This window comes from Egretta garzetta, unplaced genomic scaffold (genome assembly GCF_000687185.1).
Source record: "Egretta garzetta isolate BGI_Z169 unplaced genomic scaffold, ASM68718v1 scaffold326, whole genome shotgun sequence".
Taxonomy (NCBI): domain Eukaryota; kingdom Metazoa; phylum Chordata; class Aves; order Pelecaniformes; family Ardeidae; genus Egretta; species Egretta garzetta.
Window position 1 is genome coordinate 1,038,688 of NW_009260026.1, and position 20,269 is coordinate 1,058,956.

Genomic DNA, 20,269 nt, shown 5'->3' on the forward strand with positions numbered 1-20,269 from the left:
GGCCGTGTGTGAGAAGGGCGGGAAGGGGCTCTCCTTGAAACCAGACAAAAAGAGGCTCTCGCCCGCGAGGAGGAGCGGAGGGCCTGGGAGCGCACTCCTTGGGGGGGCTGTCCGGGTGACCTGCCTAACCCAGCGGCTTGTTTCTCTCCCCGCCAGGTTGTCTATCAAGTTCCCCTAAAGGAAAATCATGTCTTGAAGAGAAATGTGGATCAACAGCTAAGAATTAAGATTATATATGACAGAAGTGTTGAGGAGTGAGTATAATGTTGTGGTGACTTTTTTTTTTTTGCCATATCTGAGAATGGAAATCCTGTTAACTAAAGCTTGTTTGTTTTGTTTTTATAAAATATAGTTTGCTACCTGAGAAAAGACACCTTATAAAGGTATGTCATGTTTGCTTCCCTCTTTTGTTTGTACATATTTTATTATGTGGGTGGAGTTAAGGCTTTGCCAATTCAAAGCCTTTAATGAAATGCTTGGAATATCAGCAATCTCATGTTCTCTAATCGGGGAAACCAAGGCTCTGTGTAGAGATTATGCCTTAATTCCACATACTTCCAGTGCTCTGTTGAATGTTGTTTGATGGGTGCTTGCTAGATCCTGATGGCCAAAGATTCAGGGAGCAATATGTATATAGATCTTAAAACTTTTTTGGCCCCATTAAGAGTATCTTAAATATCTCTCCTGGATTCTTTTGAGATACTGTGCAAGTAAGTACTAAAAGAGAGTCAGGCTTGAGGATTGCAGAGAGGTGGGAGCTCCAAGGAAATTTGTGATGGATAGTTCCCAGTGACCAGTAAGTTCAGGGCCGAAATAAATTCAGCCTCTTTGAAGCCGTACATTCAAATGAATACTGGCTCCCTTCTCATTTTGTCATTCCCGTAACAAAATACGGGGATATTGAAACAAAATATTTCCTAAATATATTTATAACAGTTGAACTTCTCAGGAAGTCTGGATTTCTGCTGTTCTGCAGCATCTAGCAAGTTTCATGTGACTTATGTCTGCACTGCTGCTGGGTGACTTTTACTTTTGTTCTATTTAGAACAAACTTTTTCCACAAGCTATATCTTATTTGGAGAAGACATTTCAAGTGCGCAAATCCACGGGTACTATATTACTAAGCAGGTACGTGAAAGTTTGTTGGAAATTGCTTGCTGTATTTGATGTTTGACTTTGTGTTGTATAGACTTTAAAATAAGAATAGAATAAGAGCCTAAGAAAAGACCTCCTGAATCAGACCAGTGACCCATGTGACCCAGTGGTGGTAGCAGATGCTACCATGTGGTAGCATTATTAGGGACCGTTCACAAATCTGCCAACCTTCCGTGAGTGACATCTACCTTTGTTTTATCTGAGATTTTAAAGGGTACACATGGTGCCTGTTTCCTTTTACGTGTACCCCCATGTATGAACCTCTTCCTAATTGGTCTTTGAACCTATGGATACTCCATGAACAATGGGAAGCATTAGGTCTTCCAGAGCAGGGTAGCTAACAATTCTCACCATGGAAGTTACATTAAATACTGCATTACAGTGTTGTTGGATGCGGTAAGATTATTCTACAGTTTAATTATAAAAGTGTGCTGACTGTCTTTCATGTTTGATTGAAGGCAGTGTGCAACAAACCAATATTTAAGGAGGAAAGCTGACCCTCACAGATACTGCCGAGGAGCGTGCGCAGACCATACAAGATGTGGGCCGGTTATAGTTCCTGAGAAACACCTCCAGGTAAGCTAAGCCATCCAAGAGCTTCTTAACCTTTGAGATATGATTGTTTGTGGAAATTAATATAACAGTTAGTATCGCTGACTGTACATAAGTGACCTGTTTGCAGGAGATCGCTTGAGTAACAGAACAACTTTGATTAGTGGACGTTTCTTTATGCTGCTGAACAGAAAGTCAAGTAAAACTGGACTGTTTACTGTTCTCTAAGACTGTGTTATAATGAACTGTACAGAGAGGATGAGATTCAAAGCCTGTTAAATTACTACTAGTCACCTCATTATTCACCTTGGTCAATTAGTCAGAATTTCACAGAATTAATAATAAGGTTTGATTTTTTTTTTTTTTTTTTTTTTTTTTAAGACCTTATTTGAAGAGGTTATCCACTGAACTGGGAGCATGGTGCAGGAAATGCTTTTCACTTGTTTTCTTGTGTGGATTTTTGATTCATCTACAGTATGTGACTGGTAGATTTCTTTCTTTCTCTTAGCTTGAAGTTTCAACTACAGTATTAAAAATTTACCAGATCACATGTAAAAAGCAATAGCTACTTATCTATTCTATTTGTGAGCCAAAAGTTTTTTAATTTGTAGGAAATAAAGGGTGCTAATTTGGGGATATCTAGCTTGGCAGGCCCTCTTTTTTCAAAAGCTGCCACCTTCCTGGTGTCTTAATAAATCAACAGAGCTAGTAATTTGAAAGTTACTCCTTGGCACTGGTTTTGTTTACTGTCTTCATATGGGGTTTTCTCATCTTCTACTGTCTCACAATGGCGTTTATTCTTGGCTTCAAGCTAACTGAATTTTGTCATGCAAAGTTTTGGTCAGGGCTAAAGTATTTTAATTGTTCCATTTGAACATTGTCAAAGCAATGCAGGGTCTGCAATGAGAATGAATGGCACTGCAGGACCACCGACTTACCTGACCAAGAAGGGGTTCGAGATGCCGACTTTGTACTTTATGTTAGTGCTCTCACTACTGAAAGGTGTGGCCATGAAAATATCATTGCATATGCAGCCTACTGCCAACTGGAAGCTGAAATGGACAGGCAAGTATTTCTGCTGGTACAAACTTTTTTTAAAAATTAAATTTTCAAGTTTTTAAATTGTGTAAATGTGGAGTTTAATTGTTTGCCTGTCTTGTATAGTATAGGAAAGTAGAAGTCGTTACTGAAATAGAGAAGCACTGTATTTATGTAAAACCACAAAGCAATCAAATAGTGCTTAACTTGCTGAGACGTTTAATTCAAAGCTAGTTATCCACTGTTTTTGCCTTATGTCATACTTCAGCAAATTTAAAGGAGGATGCAAATGGGCCCTACTTAATGTGCCTTTTGCTTCTATTTGGGATGTAGTCATTGTAATAGACACTTTGTACCTCTATAGTGTCTTACCTAAAATTCAGATCTCCTTTACCGTTGTCACTAACACCTGTGCAGAATACTGAATATTGAGATTGGTCCCAGCCCATCCCTCCCCATTTCAACAGCAAACGAGTCACTGTGTTTTTAACAGGCTATTTATTAACTATCAGGGAAGTTGTTTGGAAGGACTTATTTTTACATTAGTCTCCATTTTCTTTTAAATCTTCTGCCTCTTCAAGTGAATATGTTTTGAATTTGCTAGTATTTTACTGAAAACAATTTAATTTTAAAACTGTCTTCCAGGCCAATAGCAGGATATGCTAACTTGTGTCCAAATATGATTTCAACGCAAGCTCAGGAATTCGTTGGCATGTTGTCTACAGTGAAACATGAGATTATCCATGCACTGGTAAGGGTTGATGTTATAAAATGGGTTTCCTGGAAATCTGTGCCTGCTTCCTTGCATACCTCCAGCCTGTTGCAAGAGGATGTTTGGTGGAGAAAAGCTCTTGCTTTGCCTCCTTTAATTTGTGTGTTAATCGCCTTGAGATGCAGTACTTCCAGTGTTATCTGCTGTGGGAGCGATAACTTTTTCATGGCGTTTGTCTCTTGTATGTGAATGTTTTACCAAAGGTTTCTGTGTGCTTCACTTTTAACTTGAAGGGTTTCTCTGCTGGACTGTTTGCATTTTATCGTGATGATGATGGAAAACCTTTGACAACAAGATATGCAGATGGCCTCCCTCCTTTTAATGAAAGGTATTTTTTTTTTTTTTTTTGACCTCTTGGTACTCCCACTGAAGGATGTTTTCATGTTGCCTTTTTAGGATGTATTCTTGCCTGTTGAAAATCCGACTTGATTCCATTATTAGAATGCTTTACCTTTATTATGTTCAAACACTGGCATGGTATGGGTTTTTTTTAGTCCATCTTTACAATGGCATTAAGCACTTCTATTATCCACATATAACTAAGGCAGGATTTCATTTATCAGGAGGCTTGAAGTTAAGCATTAAAATTACCCATGCTTAAATTTTTATGCTTGCTGGACACCTTACTAAATTGACACTTGTATTTTCTGTGGTCTGTCTCATGTGAATTCAGTTCAGTCATATATCACTCAAGATTTATAGCAATGCAGAACTGACAATGTGTATAGTCTGCTGTGTGATTTTTCTGACTTGTTATTGAATGAACAGTTTGCTTTTTTTTTTTTTTTCCATTTAGTTGATATTGTAGAAATGTTCTTCTAGGAGTTTTTTGGGAGGTGGAAAGGTAGAGAGCTTTTGGGTTTGTTCACCATCCCTTTTATAATAGCAATTCTGAGGGGTTTTTTTATTTCATTTCTTCCACTTTTGGTAACTGTAGAAAATGTCTTGAGTCTACAGACATCTTTTTAATGATCTTACTTTGGCTTATTAAGTCAGAGTTGTGTATATAATGAATGCCTATCTTACAAAGGAGAAATGTTGCATAATAAATTTAAACTTCAGAAAGCATATGGAAATACAGAGATTATTCATGATTCTGTTTCTTACGGAGATAAATCTTTGCATAGTAGCATTTATTTGTGGGAAAGATTTGTAACCAAAACATTCTTCTTACAGTTTAGGTTTGTATCAGTGGAGCAATAAAGTCGTTCATAAAGCAGTGAGGTTATGGGACATACGTGGTGGCAAAATGCTGCGCCATGCTGTTCATCTTCTGGTAACACCTCGTGTAGTTGTAAGTGTGGATTAACTTAAATTTTCACGTTTTGTATGCCAAGGTTACCATCACATTCTCGAGCTATAAATATTTCTTATTCTTTAAAAAGTAATAACCTAGCATTGAATACCCTTTTCCTGAAAGTATGGCCCAAAGACTATGCGATTAAGATGGTATAATTAATTGAGAGGGTGTATCCGAAGTGGAAAATGGTTGACAGGCAGTGTGGAATAAATAAATTGACATAGTAAAAGACAATGAAGGGACTGGGAATTATTATAAAAGGTTAAGTGAAATTATAAATTATAATAAATAAATTATAAAATATTATAAAGGTTATTATAAATTATAAAAGGTTAAGCGAAACTGATGTTGAATAGATTCCTTAATCCTACTCTTCAGATGTTTTCCTACAGACTTAGATATCTAATATTCCTGTGGCCTTAGTGTTGTCACTGCTTTTCTCATTTATAAGTTCATCCTATCTTCTACTTTGTAAAAGCATTGTTTAAATCTTTTCCTAATTGTATTGATTACAAAATAATGCAACTGACACTTTGTCATGTTTAAAAAGAAATTCCTCAAGTATTCTTGGAAATCTTTCTTGCTTCCCACGCTTCTGCTCTCCCCCCTGCCCCCAACAGAACATATGCTTAAGTGTAATAAATTGGTACTGGAAATAAGTTAGTGTTAATCATGTTTGTCCACAAATAATATTTTTGTTTGTTTTAAATATAACACATTATATATAGAGCAAACTTGGTTTAATTACCCCTGTTTTGAAAACTGGCCATGCTAGTCAGGCTGTTCAGAGCATTACAGGTGCCCCTGGCAATGCCACACTGGCAAAGGCTGGACTCCTGACCATAAGACTGCAGCATTGTTGCAATGCCTCTTAAGATTTTCAAATATTTTGCAGAAAACACTTCCCCATGCAAAACAAGTGAACATGTACAGCTTCCTAATAGAAAAGTGGGGTTTTTTTAATTTTCTCTGAAACGTTTGACAGAAGCAGGGTTTTGTAGTGTTCCTACATTGTTTGGGGTTTGTTGGGTTTTTTTTGTTTTGGTTTGTTTTTTTTAATATCATCTTTAGTGTGCGCATGCTATTCTCAGCTAATTCTGTTGCTGTTTTATTCTTGTAAACTTCCATCGTTTATTTCCAGGAGATAAGTAGACAGATTGTTAGGCTTGGTGTTGGGGTACTTGCTGGCTTAGTCAACCTCTGAGTAGAAGTGTTTTAAACCTGGAGGAAAACAAGATGGTAGAAAACGAAATGCTGAAATACATCTAAAAGATAATTCTAGAAGATTAGGACTGCATATCAGTATCTGTCTCAATATTCTGAGAGTTGTGTTGAAATGTTTTCTTTCTAGGAAGAAGCTCGAAAACATTTTAATTGTCCAATTCTAGAGGGAATGGAGCTTGAAAATCAAGGTGGCATGGGTACTGAGCTCAATCACTGGGAGAAGAGATTGTTGGAGGTTAGTGCTGATATTAGGAATGGAGTGGGATGTGGGAATGTCTGCTCTCCCCGCCTTTATTTTAGGTTTATAGTGATACCTACTGGAGCCTTGAAAGTGCAGGTGTATCAAATCTCACTGAAATACATCGCAAACAGTACTAAACTACAAATACTTATATGTCCAATTTCTAGATAAATCCATCTTTCTACCTTATTGCTAAGTCTCACAGTATGAGTCTGAGGTAAGCTGTTTACTAAAAACCTAAATGTCTCTTACTTTTGTGTGCCATTTACCTTTTTGAGGAGGTATGCTCCCTTTTTTGGGGAAAAGAGGTATTCCTTTGAGTCAATTCAACTTTGTCACCCTCTGCCTGGACTGGGAAGACTGCCATTAGAATGAGGATAATGCTAAGGATTGAATAGGATTAGCAAAAAGGTCACAATTACTAGTGTCCTTTACACCTTTCCAGAGAAAGTTTGGTTTTGGTCTTGATCCAACTCTCATTAAGTATTGTAGTGGTAGCAAATCTGGCACTAATAAGTCTGCTGGCAATAACTCCTTCTAACCACACTAGTAGAGAGGGAAGGCTGGAAAACTACATGTTTTGAAGAAATAATAGAAATAAGATGAAGTTTGGTAATAGAAGTCCCAGAGTTGTGTAGTTAAAGGTGAGTGATTTTTGCTATAAGCCTGACATTTATCAGTTGGAAATGACTGAGCAGGAAAAAGACATGGGTGTTAAAGTTGCCAGTTGTAATATGATTAGGAAACTCCAAGGTGACCAGAGTTGCTCTTTGAGGATGGTGTGAACTTGCTTATTTTTAAATGAGATAGAAAATTCCACTGCCACGCTAATAAAGCTTCCTTTGGCGTGCTGTGTTCCTTTAGTCACATGTCACCTTGCTCCTGAAAAGGACTACTAGAAATTCTAGGAAAAATAAAAATGGGTCTTATGCAAGACAGTTACATTAGCTTGGCTTTCAGCTTCCCAAAAGGAGACAGAAGAGGGGGGGGGGGGGGTTTGCTACTCATAAATATGCTAGAAGAAGGAAAAGTTTTATTTTACCTAAAGAAAAATGAGTATGTGTTGGTCATGAATAAGGCTTAGCTGGAATTTGGAATGAGGTTTCTGACTGCTAGAATTCTGAAGCTGTGTAGCGGGGAAGGGAGCTACACTCTTCATCCCCTTTATGAAAGAGGTTGGGATTTGATTGCCACTAGTAAGAAGGGACTGGAAATAAAATGCTTTTTCATAGGAAGTGTTTTCTTACAGTGATGATTTTCAATGGCTTGCTAATAGTAACTGGTAACTTTCAGAATGAAGCAATGACTGGATCCCATACACAGAATAGAGTCTTTTCCAGGATCACCTTAGCGTTAATGGAAGACACAGGGTAAGAATTAATAAGAATGGGGGTGTTTCTTGGTTCATTTGTGTTTGGTTCTCATTGTACTTGATTCTATTTGGAATTGATGCACTTGTGCTTATCTATCTGCAATACAGATAATTAGCATTACATTAGCCAAGGAATTATACCTAGTATGTTAATTTTTCTTCATGTATTTCAAAACCCATCCATTCTTAATCTAGCCGTAAAAAACCCCATGCGTTGCAACCATGCGTTGCGTAGTACTGTTTGTAGTGTCTGTTTACTTTTTTCTTAATACGTCTTCTCTCAGTTGCATGCCATACATGTTATTTTTTCAGCTCAAGAAAAAAAATCTAAGCATAAGTTATTTAAAATTTCATCTTTCTGTATGCATTATTCCTTTGCAGATCACGATGCATTGCTGTTGAACAAATAAGCAATAAAATTTTCTTTCATTCATTGTGACTTAAAAAATAGTGTAATTATAATGTATTTTCTCATAGGCAGAAAGGGATGCAGTTTCCCTTTTTCTTCATTTGAAGACCCTAAGGCATAGTATGAAGTTCTTTGAACTGCTGTTTTATTAATCAGAACACTATTTTTTGAAGTAACTATATTCTCATTTCAAAATACCTTTACAGCTGGTATAAAGCAAACTACAGCATGGCAGAGAAATTAGATTGGGGGCACAATAAAGGCTGTGACTTTGTAATGAAGAGCTGTAAATTCTGGATCGACCAAAGAAGGCAAAAGTAAGAATACAGTCTTTTTAAAAAAAATAAAGAGGAAATCCTGATGCTTGCTTGTGTTCGCCCTTCAAATGCAAGTCAGTAAAAAGAAGTAGAGGTAGATGCAGACTACCAAGGAATGCTGTCCTAAGTACCTTTAGAATGCACCCATGAAGGAGCATGCCACCTAGAAAATACAGAGCCAAACATCTTAGGCTATAGAACGCATTTATACTATAAGAGGGTCATGCTTTAGAGAGGAGGGGAAGGGCTTACTCTAAAAGTGTTCCTTTTAATGGCAATGCAGCCTCTGTCATTTTGCATTACTGGTTTGTACTTAAAGCAACAGAAGGAGACAATAGCCATCTTAAAAAAAAAAAAAAAAAAAGCCTTCCTTTTTTTGTTTGTTACAATACTCCTGTATTTCTAGGACACAGCTGCAGAGTGGGCCTGGTTTTGCTTTTATGTTTTTTTCTTTAAAGTTTACAAAGCAATGTCATTAAAACTGAATAGGCAAGTGCATTGTAACTTTGTTTGCTGGCTTGATATTCTTTAAATCAGAAAGGTCATAACCAGATAAATAACAATAATTAGCCTCCAGAGAAGAAGTTGGTGCTTCTTTGCGTGGTTGATCAAGTGTGGGGGAGAGTGGGAACAGTCTTGACAGGCTACTTTGTTAAATTATGAAAAGCAGTTAAAGTGATCTAATGTGATTTTTATTTTCTTTTTTTTTTTTTTTTTTTTTGAGGAGGCAATTAATCAGTCCATACTGCGACACTTTGAGGAGTAATCCTTTGCAGTTAACCTGCAGACAGGACCAAAGAGCAGTAGCAGTGTGCAACTTGCAGAAGTTTCCAAAGCAGTTACCTCAGGAATATCAGGTATAATGGATCTTACTGTACCAAATAACTAAGTGTTTTCATTCTTGTGCTTTGCAGCCAGGTGATTATATTCATGTCGGTTTTTTTTCTTCTGAACTAGTAAATGAGTAGATATTGTGAAAAATGTCTGCTTAGTTTATTATAAGGAGTCTGGAGGCTGAAAAAAAAAGTCTTGTGATTTTGATAAAGGAATAAAGATGTCGCTTGGCCATCTAACCAAATATCAGGTGGAAATGTTGCAGTATAACAGAAGTCCTCCAGAATGTTTTGTTTGAGGTATTTTTTCATCCAATCTGCTGCCTTGTGTCACTGCATGCTAGGAAATTTGTTCTGTTTCATGCCAGAGAATGCTATAATTGCAAAGGGGTGGGGAATAATACATGCATATATGAAAATCTCTGCATTATTTAAGTATTCTCAAATACTTCTGGCTCGCCTGATTTATGGGTATTGTAAGTTGCTGTTAATAGCATTCCTTAGTTGTAATAGCTGATGTTCTTACAGCTGTAGTGGTTGGTTCTATTTTAAAAAACAGTTGTACACGTGTCTTTGTGCAAACTGCTTCACTGCGTATTTTGTTTTGCAGTATTTTGATAATCTTACTGGAGTACCAGCAGAAGAATTGCCTTATTATGGTGGCTCAGTGGAAATTGCTGATTATTGTCCCTTTAGTCAAGAATTCAGCTGGCATTTAAGTGGTGAATTTCAACGCAGCTCAGACTGTAGAATAACTGAAAACCAACCAGGTCAGTTTTCAGGACTTCAGCATGGTATTTAAGAGACTATGTGTGTTAATCTGGAATAGACTTGCTATACATCCGAACTAATTGGATGTGAAATTAATTTTATACTGCTAGCTGAGTAAAAGCTGTGCTGGGGTAAGAAGCATAGCTACCTTGTATACCTGGGGATCAAACACATCTAATACAAGAATCGCGTGAAAGTTGAACAGAAATTAACCCCAAATGATCCAAACATAAGACAAAGGGTGGGTGGGTTGGTTGGTTGAATCTCTGAAAAATAATTCTGCTTTCCACCTTTGTAGTGGTTTTTTTTTTTTTTTTTTTTGTTCAAGGCAAGGAGCTTTGCTAATTACCAGAACATGAGCTTATCTCCTAGGGTAGCACATGAATGTTCATTACTGCTGAGCTCCAGAATGCTGTAGGATATTACCTGTCTCTGCAGTGGTCTCAAAACCAAAGAAAGACAGACCCTCTGCCCTCAAGCCAGCAGTCACTGCTGGCAGTCCTTGGGGGCAAACATATTGACATAGTTCTGATGGAAAGTGCTTACTTTTGTTTGTTTGGGTTTTTTAAATCTTGGGTTTCTTCCCATTTTGTATTCAAGACAGTATCATTCCCAAATTGATAATGATTAACAGTCTGAAAGATTCCAAAAGTAAACCTTGAATTACATGGGGAGATGTTGACTACTTACAGCATATTAAGTTGATGTGGACTTCCTGTTCCCCTTGTAACCTGCAATTCAGTATATTCTTTCTATTTTAGATCCTGCCAAAAACTATGGTGCAGAGAAATACGGACCAAACTCTGTATGTCTTATTCAGAAATCTGCTTTTGTCATGGAACAGTGCAGGAGGAAACTCAGTTACCCTGACTGGGGTAGTGGCTGTTATCAAGTAAGTATGTGTTGGGTTTTTATCTTTATTTTTTTAAAAGAACACTAAAAGGAAAAGTCAGGCATAAAACGTAGGCTATGAGTGTTAGAACTTTGCATGTGGACACTGTACTTGATCTCCTCTGCCTTAAATCACTGGATGATATGACCTGCTTTGGAAATAAGTATATTCCCACCACAAGCCGGTAGTTTAGATCGCGTGTCGAATTAAGCATGTGACGAGTGGCACGGCTTGTGTGTTACTTCCAGTCTTGCTAGGGACTTCATCTGTCTTACCCCTGTGACAGTTTCTCTGCAGCTAAGTAAGAATACTTATATTGGAATCTCCTGTTGAAGCTTAATGTTAGTCAATCTGATTTTTTCAAAGGTGGAAAGCACTGTGCACATGTCACTTATTTTTCATTATCCTCGTTCTCTTCAGGACTATCTCGCTAAAAGTGTCACTTTCAACAAGAGCACGACTCTAAAGAAGTAGTCATTAGCAGAAGCTGAATTTCACTTGTTCTTAGTTGAGGGTCTGCCTAATTGCACAAAAAGAGCACAGTGCTTTAAAGCGTTCGTGAAGCAAATAGTTGCTCTGAGTCCATTAAAGTACTTGCAGTTAATCTATGCTCTAATACCAGGTGTTTACTAAATGTAGCATTTACTTATTGACAGACCCTCCAAACCTCAAAACATATTTCTGAAAATCATAATACAGACTACTTTTTTTTTTTTTTATTTTGAGGTTTCTTGTTCTCCCCAAGGGCTGCATGTTTGGGTCAAGGACACTGCGTACTTGTGCAGCCGTTCGGGTCAGGTATTAACTGTGAGCATTCAGATGAATGGCTGGATGCATGTTGGGAATCTGATTTGCCCAGCCTGTTCAGACTTCTGTGACTCCTGTCCCCCAGAGCGGGATCCTCCAGCTTCTAACTTAACAAGAGCTGCACCAATCGGTAGGTTGCCTTATTTGCTGAAGTGAAATTTCATTTTAAACATCTGAATATTCTAAAGGTTTGTGTCAGCTCTGTCGGGGAACAGGAAGGGAGAGCCATGGTTTGGCTATTCGAAGATCCTAGGCGTAGGAGTTGGAGGAAGATGGCAAGGGTGCTCTGCTTTTTGCTGTGCAGTCGTGCAGGATAGTGGCTAACGTAGGAGAAACGTGTCTGAAACCCAGCTACTTCATGTCATGCCTCCTTCTGGTGACTGTCCCAGAAATCTAGCTTTAGCCTAGCAACTTACCAGAAAATCTGCTATGTTTTTTGAAGGCTGTATCATTATTAAAACTTTCAAAATTATCACCTTGGTGGGAAGTGAGTTCTCGCTTGTATAACTTGACAATCTTAACACTGTAACCCAGAACATGAAAGACGGATGTCAGTTTGCTTTTTGAGGGAGGAAAAAAAGCTCAGTTCACCGACTACCAGTTAATGTTTTTGTCAAGAACAGATGGCTTTCTAAAAAGCTGATTGATTGAAAGAGAACGCTCTTTACTGTATTTTGCACTAGTGGCTTATTTTTAAGCCTTTAACCAACTCTTTAATTGTCGCATGTGCTATCTTCTATGGCAGTTTTCAAGGAAAAGAATAAACCTGTTTAGTTTACTTGCACACTCAATTCTTTACTCAAAGTGGTGCACTTGGGTTTGTATGTACCATTTCAAATAGTTTTTGTTTTCTCAGAGATGGCAACGTTTCAGTGGTTGGTGGAATGTGTCCTATAGGTTAGATTTTAGAATGAGAAAGCTGTAACCTAGGCAGTTCACATTTTCTAATATCTATTTGAATTCATGCTTGGTGTTCCTGACACGTGTGTGTGTGTGTCTATATGTAAAAAAACTTTTTTTACATAATCTGTTCAAGTTTGCATTTGTCTGTGTTGGAGTGGGGTTTTTTTGGTTGTTTTTTTTTTCCAGCCTCATGGCTGTGTGATTACCTACCATATGGGCAAACTCCCTGATTCATGTTTTGGGTTCCCCCCCTGCTTTTTTTTTTTTTTTTTTTTTTTTTAAATCCTTTTCAGCCTGGTGTTTTGTGGCTTGGGTTTTTGACTTACAGCCATACAGATCAAAAGTATTAATGAAACAAATCTTTTGAGAGTCTGTGGTTTTGAAATGCTGCTTCTCCCCAGTCATGCCGTAAGGAACTTCCTGCTCTTTTCTTGCAATACTGATATTTTTTTTTTCTCATTTGTTCTCCTAATTGCTATTAGTGAAGGGATGCAGAAATTTATTTGATTGTAAAGGGAATAATCATGTTATTTGGTTGGTCTGCATTCCTAGCCTTGAAAGCTAGAATAAATCAATGTAGATTGCCGCAAATATGTTTTTGCTCTTTGGTGCTTTTTAGTCTTCTCTTTGTTATTTTATCTTCTCTTTAAATATAAAATTTATAAGCTTTATGGTATTTTGTTTTTTATTTCAGACTTATGCTCCTGCTCGTCTAGCCTGGTTGTAACCCTTTGGCTATTGATGGCTAACTTAATTCCCCTGCTAACAGGATTATTTCTCTGTGCATAGAGTTAAGCATGGGGCAAAAAAGATGTTCCGAGATGATATACTGTCGTCTTGCACTCCTTTTGTGGAGCATGGAGTTTTTTGTCTCTGCAGGCAGCTGTCTTCTGCTGACCCTCATCTCTCCTGGCAAGTATCGCTGCAGACAGTAGTCGGGGAGGTACTGACAAAAGGAGCCAGAGTTTGAGAGGAGGAAAACTGACCTTGTCATCTCAATAAGTGCCACTATTTTCCTGAATTCCAACCTTTGGGTTTTGGTTTTATTTTTTTTGATGCAGTAACGAGCTCCCCTATGCCAGCTGTGTTAGACTACCTGGCAACTTGGTCAAGATTTGAAATGAGAACTCTACTGTAATACAAGTGAGGGTTGGTTTTTTTTTTGTTATGTCCTCTGTGTGACTGGTAGCAAAGCATCCTCAAACTGGAAATATACCTCAGTGGTTTAGTCAAAAGCCATGTAAAAATCCGTGGTCATCACTGCTAATAACCCAGGCCTGTATAGGTGTGGGAATTTTTTTGTTTGTCTCTTTTGTCAATTCTTAGGATGGGGTGGGGGGGAGAGAAGAAATAATTTCATGGGATAGACCAGTGGTTGGCAGTTGTCTCCACAACTGGATTCTGCAGCTTTGAGGTTACTCAGAATTCATGCTAGTTTGCAGTAAACCAGCTAATTCTTGGTGTTTACTTAAACCTTCTGACATGCACAAAGTGGAATTTCAGACTGGTAATGAAGACAGCTGTCTAGAAATCCCATTCTCATTTAGCATGTGCCAGTTCTACTGTGAAATTTAATGCAACAAATGTTTGAATATTTTCTGAGTAATTTGCTAGGCAAATGCATTTTGGTACTGTTGCCTAGTCTGTAAAATCAGGATAGGATTTGTGGTTATTTTTAATTTTGTTGGTTTGTTTCTTAAATAATGGCATTATTATTTTTTAGTAAGTGAGCTGTTCTCACTTTTTGTTGAAAAGCAAACCAAGTAGGGATGGCAGCTATAATCTTACAGGACCATATTGACTTCTCTAGACCAAAAACTATTGAATGTGTAAAGAAAAGTCTAATCTGTCTTCTTCCCCCGTCTTCCCTCCACTTTTCCTTGGACATACAAATGTTATACATTATTTGAGAGTTTGTAATAAGTTGAGAATGAACCACACGAGGGCACACCTTGGTACAAAATTAATCACTTGATGGACAAAATATCTAAGAGGAAGGAAATGAGCGAAGGACAGCTGCTCTATAGGATGCTTGTAAGGATATTCGTTTCTGACTCCATAATGTTAAGAATAATTCTGTTTGGAGTAAAAGAAACTCTTAAGTGGTCCAGTCCATCGTCTGTCCTGTTAGGATAGCTTTCATTCTCGGGAAAGTGTTAAACTTGAGGGAGTGGAAGTGCCCAGTGCACTAAAACACGCAGGTACAGGGAGAAGGGTGATGTTACTCTGCTTCTTAATCGTGCTGTGATGTTAAGAGTTGTCAGTGACTAGGTCCCTCTCTAAAATGAAAGGTAGGGGGATGGAAGGGGTAGAGAGTAACATTTCTTTAGCTACAATTCCACTTGTTTAATAATGGGACTTGCATTGTAATTGTAAGAAAATATTTGTGCCTACTGGACTTGTTTGGGGTTTTGTAGTTATTTATTTAAAGAAACTTTTACGACACTGCTGAGGTGAGGAAGCTGCAACCTAAACCTGTCTGAAGGCATCACAGCTGAGAGAGTACCTTGCACTGGGCTAGTTCCCCTTCTTAACTGTGGGTTGAGTTTGCTCTGAATGATACAAGGCCTAGGCTAGCCTTGAATAGATGTTTCTGAGAAGCAATACAAATTAGGAATCAAATGCTTTAAATGTGTACAAGTTCGAATTAAGAAACGCTTGGATTAATAAGTGAACACTAATTATTTTAGTATCTGCACAATCAACGGTGTAAATTGATTCCTTGGAAGCAAAGGTTGGAGAATACACCTTAGGTCCCAGAGGTTGATATTGTATTTTTTGTCTGTTGTGCAATAATGCGGTTTAAATGGTATCACCCAACAACAATGCTTTTGATACTTGAAAAGAAATTATTGGTTATTTTTTTCTTACTGTGAAATATTTGCACTGTCTGAACTTCCTGGTTAACTTTATAACTGTTAAACTTTTTTACTGGTGTTAATTTATTGTGCTCGGTATTTGATATGCTAGTCTCCCGTCTGCGTAAGTGTGAGATCTTTTTGGTCATATTTAATTGAATATTTTTATCTTCTACACAGTTTATCTTGAGGGCTTTTCTTCTTTTAGTGTCTCTTCCTGAGAATTAAGTGAAAGGCGGCTTAAAAAGCCAACGCTTACCTACCGCTGAATTGTATGAGTTAATTAAAGAAAGAGGCTGTAGTGCATTGTACCCAGGGGGGGAAAAAAATCTGCCTGCCTGTCGGAGCGCTTGTGGTCAGACGTACCAGGACACGCTGAGCAGCTGCATTGCTGAACCCAGTGAAGTAAAACTATTACTGCCTTAATAATCTGAGATGTCAGTCGTAATTTCTTTGACGTGCAGCCCTTCAGCTGGCTGTGAACTGCAAAACTGGACGTGACGCTGGGGAGTTTGGGGGAGGGAGGGAGGGAGGAAACGTACTTTAGTGGGCGAAATCCAACATGTTGTAGCCCCTCGGTGCGTTGGCAGCTGTAGCTGTGTTGGAACTGCCAGGAAAGGTGTCAAGTTCAATTTAAAGTGAGAACGAATCTGTGTCTGTCAAAAAGAATATTTGAGTAAAACTGACTACCTCAGTTCTGTTTGTCCTGAATTTCCAAATCTTAAGACGAATTCAGTAAAAACATGTCTCAGGTTTTTAAGAGCAAAATAAATACAGTAGGAAGCGTAAGCCATTTTTGAGTGTAGAACGCAGCTAAAACTGTAGCTTAAACCAATCAGTTACGCAGCCTTAAGTCTTGGTTCCCCCTTAAAAGTCGGTTTTAAACAAATGCAGAGTTCGCAGGCAGCTGCTTTAGGTGCCCTGACCATGTTGCGGTAGGTCCATCCTATTGCATCTCTTACATGTGGAAACTTTTGACATCCAGCCCAGAGGAGCCCTCATGTGCTCCCCAGGGCGGACGGGGCAGCCGGAGCCCTGGAGACAGTGCTGAGAGAGAAATGAGTTCACTTGTCTGGAGCAGAAACACTTTCAGTAAGTAATGTCCACAGTTGTCATTTTTTTAATTTTTAAACACTCCGTGTTTGCTTATGGAGGTAAATTAGTCTTGTAGTCTCTTTATTTTTTTTTTTTTTTTTTTTTTTCCTAACCCCAGTAGTCCAGGTCTGTAACATTTCAGTTACAAGTCGAAGCCAGTCCTTTGGGAACACCTTTTCCTATGGGAACACCTTTTCCTAGCGGCAGTTACGAGGAGGAGGAGGAGGGATAGCTTTCAGATGGGAGTATGCAGCAAGTAAAATTACACTTGAAAAGCAGGGAGTTCTTTTCTCTTGAAATGAGCCAAGGTCTCAGGAGGCTGTCGCGGCCTTGGATGTAGGTTAATTACCGAGAGACAATTTTGAGCCCTGTTAATTGACTGTCGGTCCAAAGCAGCTCGCTCTTCCTACTGAGCACCAGTAAATTAGGAAGGCTAATGTCGCTGAAGACCAGATGTACCCTCCATCCCTTACAGGGGCCAGTTGGTTTTAAGTCTTCCTGTCCTGCAAATCTCTCTGCCCGAATTTATTTCGGTAGCGAGGCAGGCGTGCGTCCCTTCCTCCCCGCGTTCCCTAGGAGTGGCTTTCAGCCGGCTGAGCAGGTCAAGGTCTTTCCCCTGCAAGACTTAACAGCCTGCTTGTGCGTGGCTGAGCGCCCAGGTGCCTGCTTGCAGCGCTTGCTCTTTGGGTTTGGGTCTACTTGTGCATTAAATAACGTGATCTGACACGAGCAGACTTCCAAAGTGCAAACGTTGCCTTTTTAATGTGAAGCTTACCTTGGGAGATAAAACAACTGCTTTGAGAGAACTGGCTGACCTTGAACGCGTGTTTCCTATTTTGGTACAGAATGTAAATATAGAAAAAACTATTTTACATAGATTTTGATTGGAATGAGATATAAGGGCTAATTTTTGTTATTTATGGAGTAAAAATTTCCTTATTTTACTGTGTAAAGAAAAGTATGTCATACAAAAGAAAAAATTCTTCATCAATAAAACATCTGTAGAAAATTGACTCTTCTTGTCCTTTTCTTTGGGAGTTGACTGTTATTAACCACAAGAATAAGCGTAATAAAGGACCACCATTACAAAGGTAATTTATTTTGTGAGCATTTTGAAAAATGAAATTACATCAAGTCTGCATATTGATCACTTTATTCAACTGTTATTTGATACACTTTGAATGTAAATTGTTCTACGTTATTCTTGGCTCATACGTGACTCACAGAAGTTCAGCCTGCCGGTGAAATAAGGAGGTTCCTGAATTCTCTATCCCATCCTCATGTATTTGATGCTTAAAAATCACGCAATATCGAAGTCTATGTTTTCCACTTGAAATGGAAGATCCTAATTCCCTGTTTTGTGTAAAGGGTTTGGCCGCACGATTCCCATGCCAGCTGGAGGAGGAACGCTGGTGTTGCCCCGCGGAGCCCCGAGCCCTCGGCTGAGACTGGACTGGGAGCTGGGGAAGCTGAGCAGGGAGCAGTGATGCTGCAGCCGCCTGTTCTGGTACCCGAGCCACTTTGCTCACTGTGAGACTGAGGGGTTTACAATATATTTATAATGACAATACATTTTTTTAAATATATATATTTATTTTACCTGATAAATGTGAAAGACGTAACAACTTTCCTCTGAAATGCAGCGTGGAAACTATTTTATATTCTAGCTCTTTTCTCCCCCCACCCCCAGGTACTATCTCAGCGAATACATAGAGGGATTTAAGAAACCCACTTGCCTTCCTCTCTGCTATTTCGGAAAATCAGATAAAGCAAAGCCAAAGTAGGTTACTCTTCTTTTTTGCTTGCCTTGTCTCTAGATAGTCTTTTGAAAGGGTATTAAATCTTATAAAATGTGCCCCTGTTCATGTCGTAGGTGGCTTTAACTCTGAAAAATACCAGGTATGTAAAGTTACCCGAGTATAGCTATAAGGTTTAAAAACTTTTATGTTTCTAAAATTAATGCCATTGGTAGCAAAATAAAACCCCACTGGTATATGAACCAGTTTGTGTTTAAAATTCAGAAGTAGATAGCACTCGCTCGCTCTTCTGGAGTATGAGATGCGTTGCTTAAGCTCCAGCAGGATCGGGGCACGAGGCTGCAGTTGGGACAGCTCAGGGAGCTGCGCTGGTGTCCGGCCAGGGGTGTTTCCCCGTGGAGTTCAAATGCAGCTCCGTTTCAAATGCAATTTTGCAGGATTTCTGTGCGTCTAGAGCGGTTGTTTTTGTGCATGTATAAAAAGTCAAGTGTCACCGGCGGGTTGGCACTGTTACATGTTACGGCCTCAAACCAGCAGCGTTGCGCAAGCCGGGCCCTGCGTACATCCTCCTCCTCAGCCTCCAGTTCTCCCCTCTCAGCCTGCACCAGCTGATGACTGTGACTTGCTGAGAGACCCTGACGCTAACATAAGCGTGTTTGGCTATTCCAATTTTTTTTTTTTCTGTGTTCCAACAGAATACAGTAAGTTTAACGAGGGTTGGACAACTACTGAGGATTCCTAGCATCCTGAACTTGAAACAAGCAAAACACCTCCCTCCCCCCAAGCCCCATTCTTTCTCTGTCCCCCTGCCCCTTAAGCTGTTTTATTTATACATCTGCTGAACATCCATGTGTGCCTGAGCACAGCAACAATACCTATTTTTCCAAAGAGGCTTACACTGGGAAATGAAATCAAGGAAGGACTAAACGTCACAAAATACAAAATGTTATTTGTGTTTGAGTGGAATTATGGAAACCCAACATTTGCCCACATGATTGCATCTTATTGCTGTCAGACCTTTTTTCTTTCCTTTCTTTCTTTTTTTTTTTTTTGCTTTTTAAATTCTAATTCTTCTGTTTGGATGAGTTCTTCAATTTTTTGGCATCTTGTGCTCTTCCGTAAGTGCTATCAGTAGGCAGAACGTTGAGGTTCACGTGAGCTGGATTGAGCTCTTGTTACAGAAATTACAAGGGGAACTGGTTTTGGTCAACAAGAAAGCAATCCAAGGGAAATGCCCACGTTACTAACTCAAATCAAATGCTGTTAAATTTTACATTCATTTCCTGTTCCTTGGGTATAATGTTGAAATTAAAGGCAGGCAGTTTTTTTTACCCCCAGAACGAGGATACTGAAATACATTCTTTGTTGCTTTCACAGCAAGTGGTGTCACACAGCCTGTTTCTCTACTTTTATTTGCCGTGGGAAGATGAGGATGCGAGCAGGCGAGGAGAGCGGATCTCTAAATGTGCTCTGGGTGGTTCTGCAGGCACGCGATGAAATCGTGGATCGATTGACCCTCGTAGCAGATCCTGTAGATGGTTGTAAATAATGGAAACCTAAAAGAAGTGCATAGCAATGAAAATAGGTTTTTAAAGCTTATATAAACATTTCCATTCCATTTATAACGGGGAAAAAATATTTTTTGTTGCATTAAAAGGAAAGCAGAATTTTTTTCTCTCTTTATGATATAATTTGAACTTGGAGGTGCCTTTATTGGAAGACTATCCAGGGCAATTAAGAGGAGCTGGGGTCAATTCTTGGGGGCGACAGCAGAGAAGAGCTGTTCTGGAGACAAAATTGCTGTCCAATATTTCTTACTTACAAAAAATTTTGAATTGCATATCTTCTTTTTCCTCCTGTGTGCAAAATGCTTATATTATTTGCATTCTTTATGGTATTATTTGCATTCTTTACTGATATCTAAAAGGCTAAAAAGAACGAAAATGTCTAATGATTTTCTTTTCCTGGCTTAA

The 20,269-nt window shown here is 38.8% G+C and overlaps 2 protein-coding genes and 1 long non-coding RNA gene across 3 annotated transcripts in view; 2 read left to right on the forward strand and 1 right to left on the reverse strand.

Annotated features, from left to right (window-relative positions):
- The first annotated feature begins 14 nt into the window (after window positions 1-14).
- Window positions 15-19,730, forward strand: LMLN (leishmanolysin like peptidase). Its single transcript, XM_035896346.1, has 17 exons — window positions 15-254; window positions 353-383; window positions 1,046-1,128; window positions 1,614-1,731; window positions 2,594-2,772; window positions 3,391-3,496; window positions 3,751-3,845; window positions 4,694-4,811; window positions 6,169-6,276; window positions 7,576-7,652; window positions 8,270-8,380; window positions 9,105-9,237; window positions 9,824-9,983; window positions 10,746-10,876; window positions 11,603-11,813; window positions 17,908-18,069; window positions 19,674-19,730. Exons 5-16 carry the CDS (start codon window positions 2,765-2,767, stop codon window positions 18,024-18,026), a joined length of 1,377 nt encoding a protein of 458 aa, XP_035752239.1. The 5' UTR covers window positions 15-254; window positions 353-383; window positions 1,046-1,128; window positions 1,614-1,731; window positions 2,594-2,764; the 3' UTR covers window positions 18,027-18,069; window positions 19,674-19,730.
- LOC104128126 (glycerol-3-phosphate dehydrogenase [NAD(+)], cytoplasmic) overlaps window positions 19,712-20,269 on the reverse strand; it is a 10,276-nt gene continuing 9,718 nt past the window's right edge. Inside the window, exon 7 of the mRNA XM_009640855.2 lies at window positions 19,712-19,852. Within this exon, the coding sequence (XP_009639150.1) occupies window positions 19,756-19,852 (97 nt within the window). The 3' untranslated portion in view covers window positions 19,712-19,755. The remainder of the gene's footprint in view (window positions 19,853-20,269) is intronic.
- Window positions 19,794-20,269, forward strand: part of LOC118452507 — a 3,421-nt gene continuing 2,945 nt past the window's right edge. The window contains exon 1 of the long non-coding RNA XR_004842291.1: window positions 19,794-19,881. This is a non-coding gene — a long non-coding RNA (uncharacterized LOC118452507). The remainder of the gene's footprint in view (window positions 19,882-20,269) is intronic.

Coding starts and splice junctions, on each gene's coding strand:
- LMLN (XM_035896346.1), top strand. Junction 6,277..7,575: donor GGGAGAAGAGATTGTTGGAG/GTTAGTGCTGAT, acceptor GGTAACTTTCAG/AATGAAGCAATGACTGGATC. Junction 10,877..11,602: donor GGGGTAGTGGCTGTTATCAA/GTAAGTATGTGT, acceptor TTTTATTTTGAG/GTTTCTTGTTCTCCCCAAGG.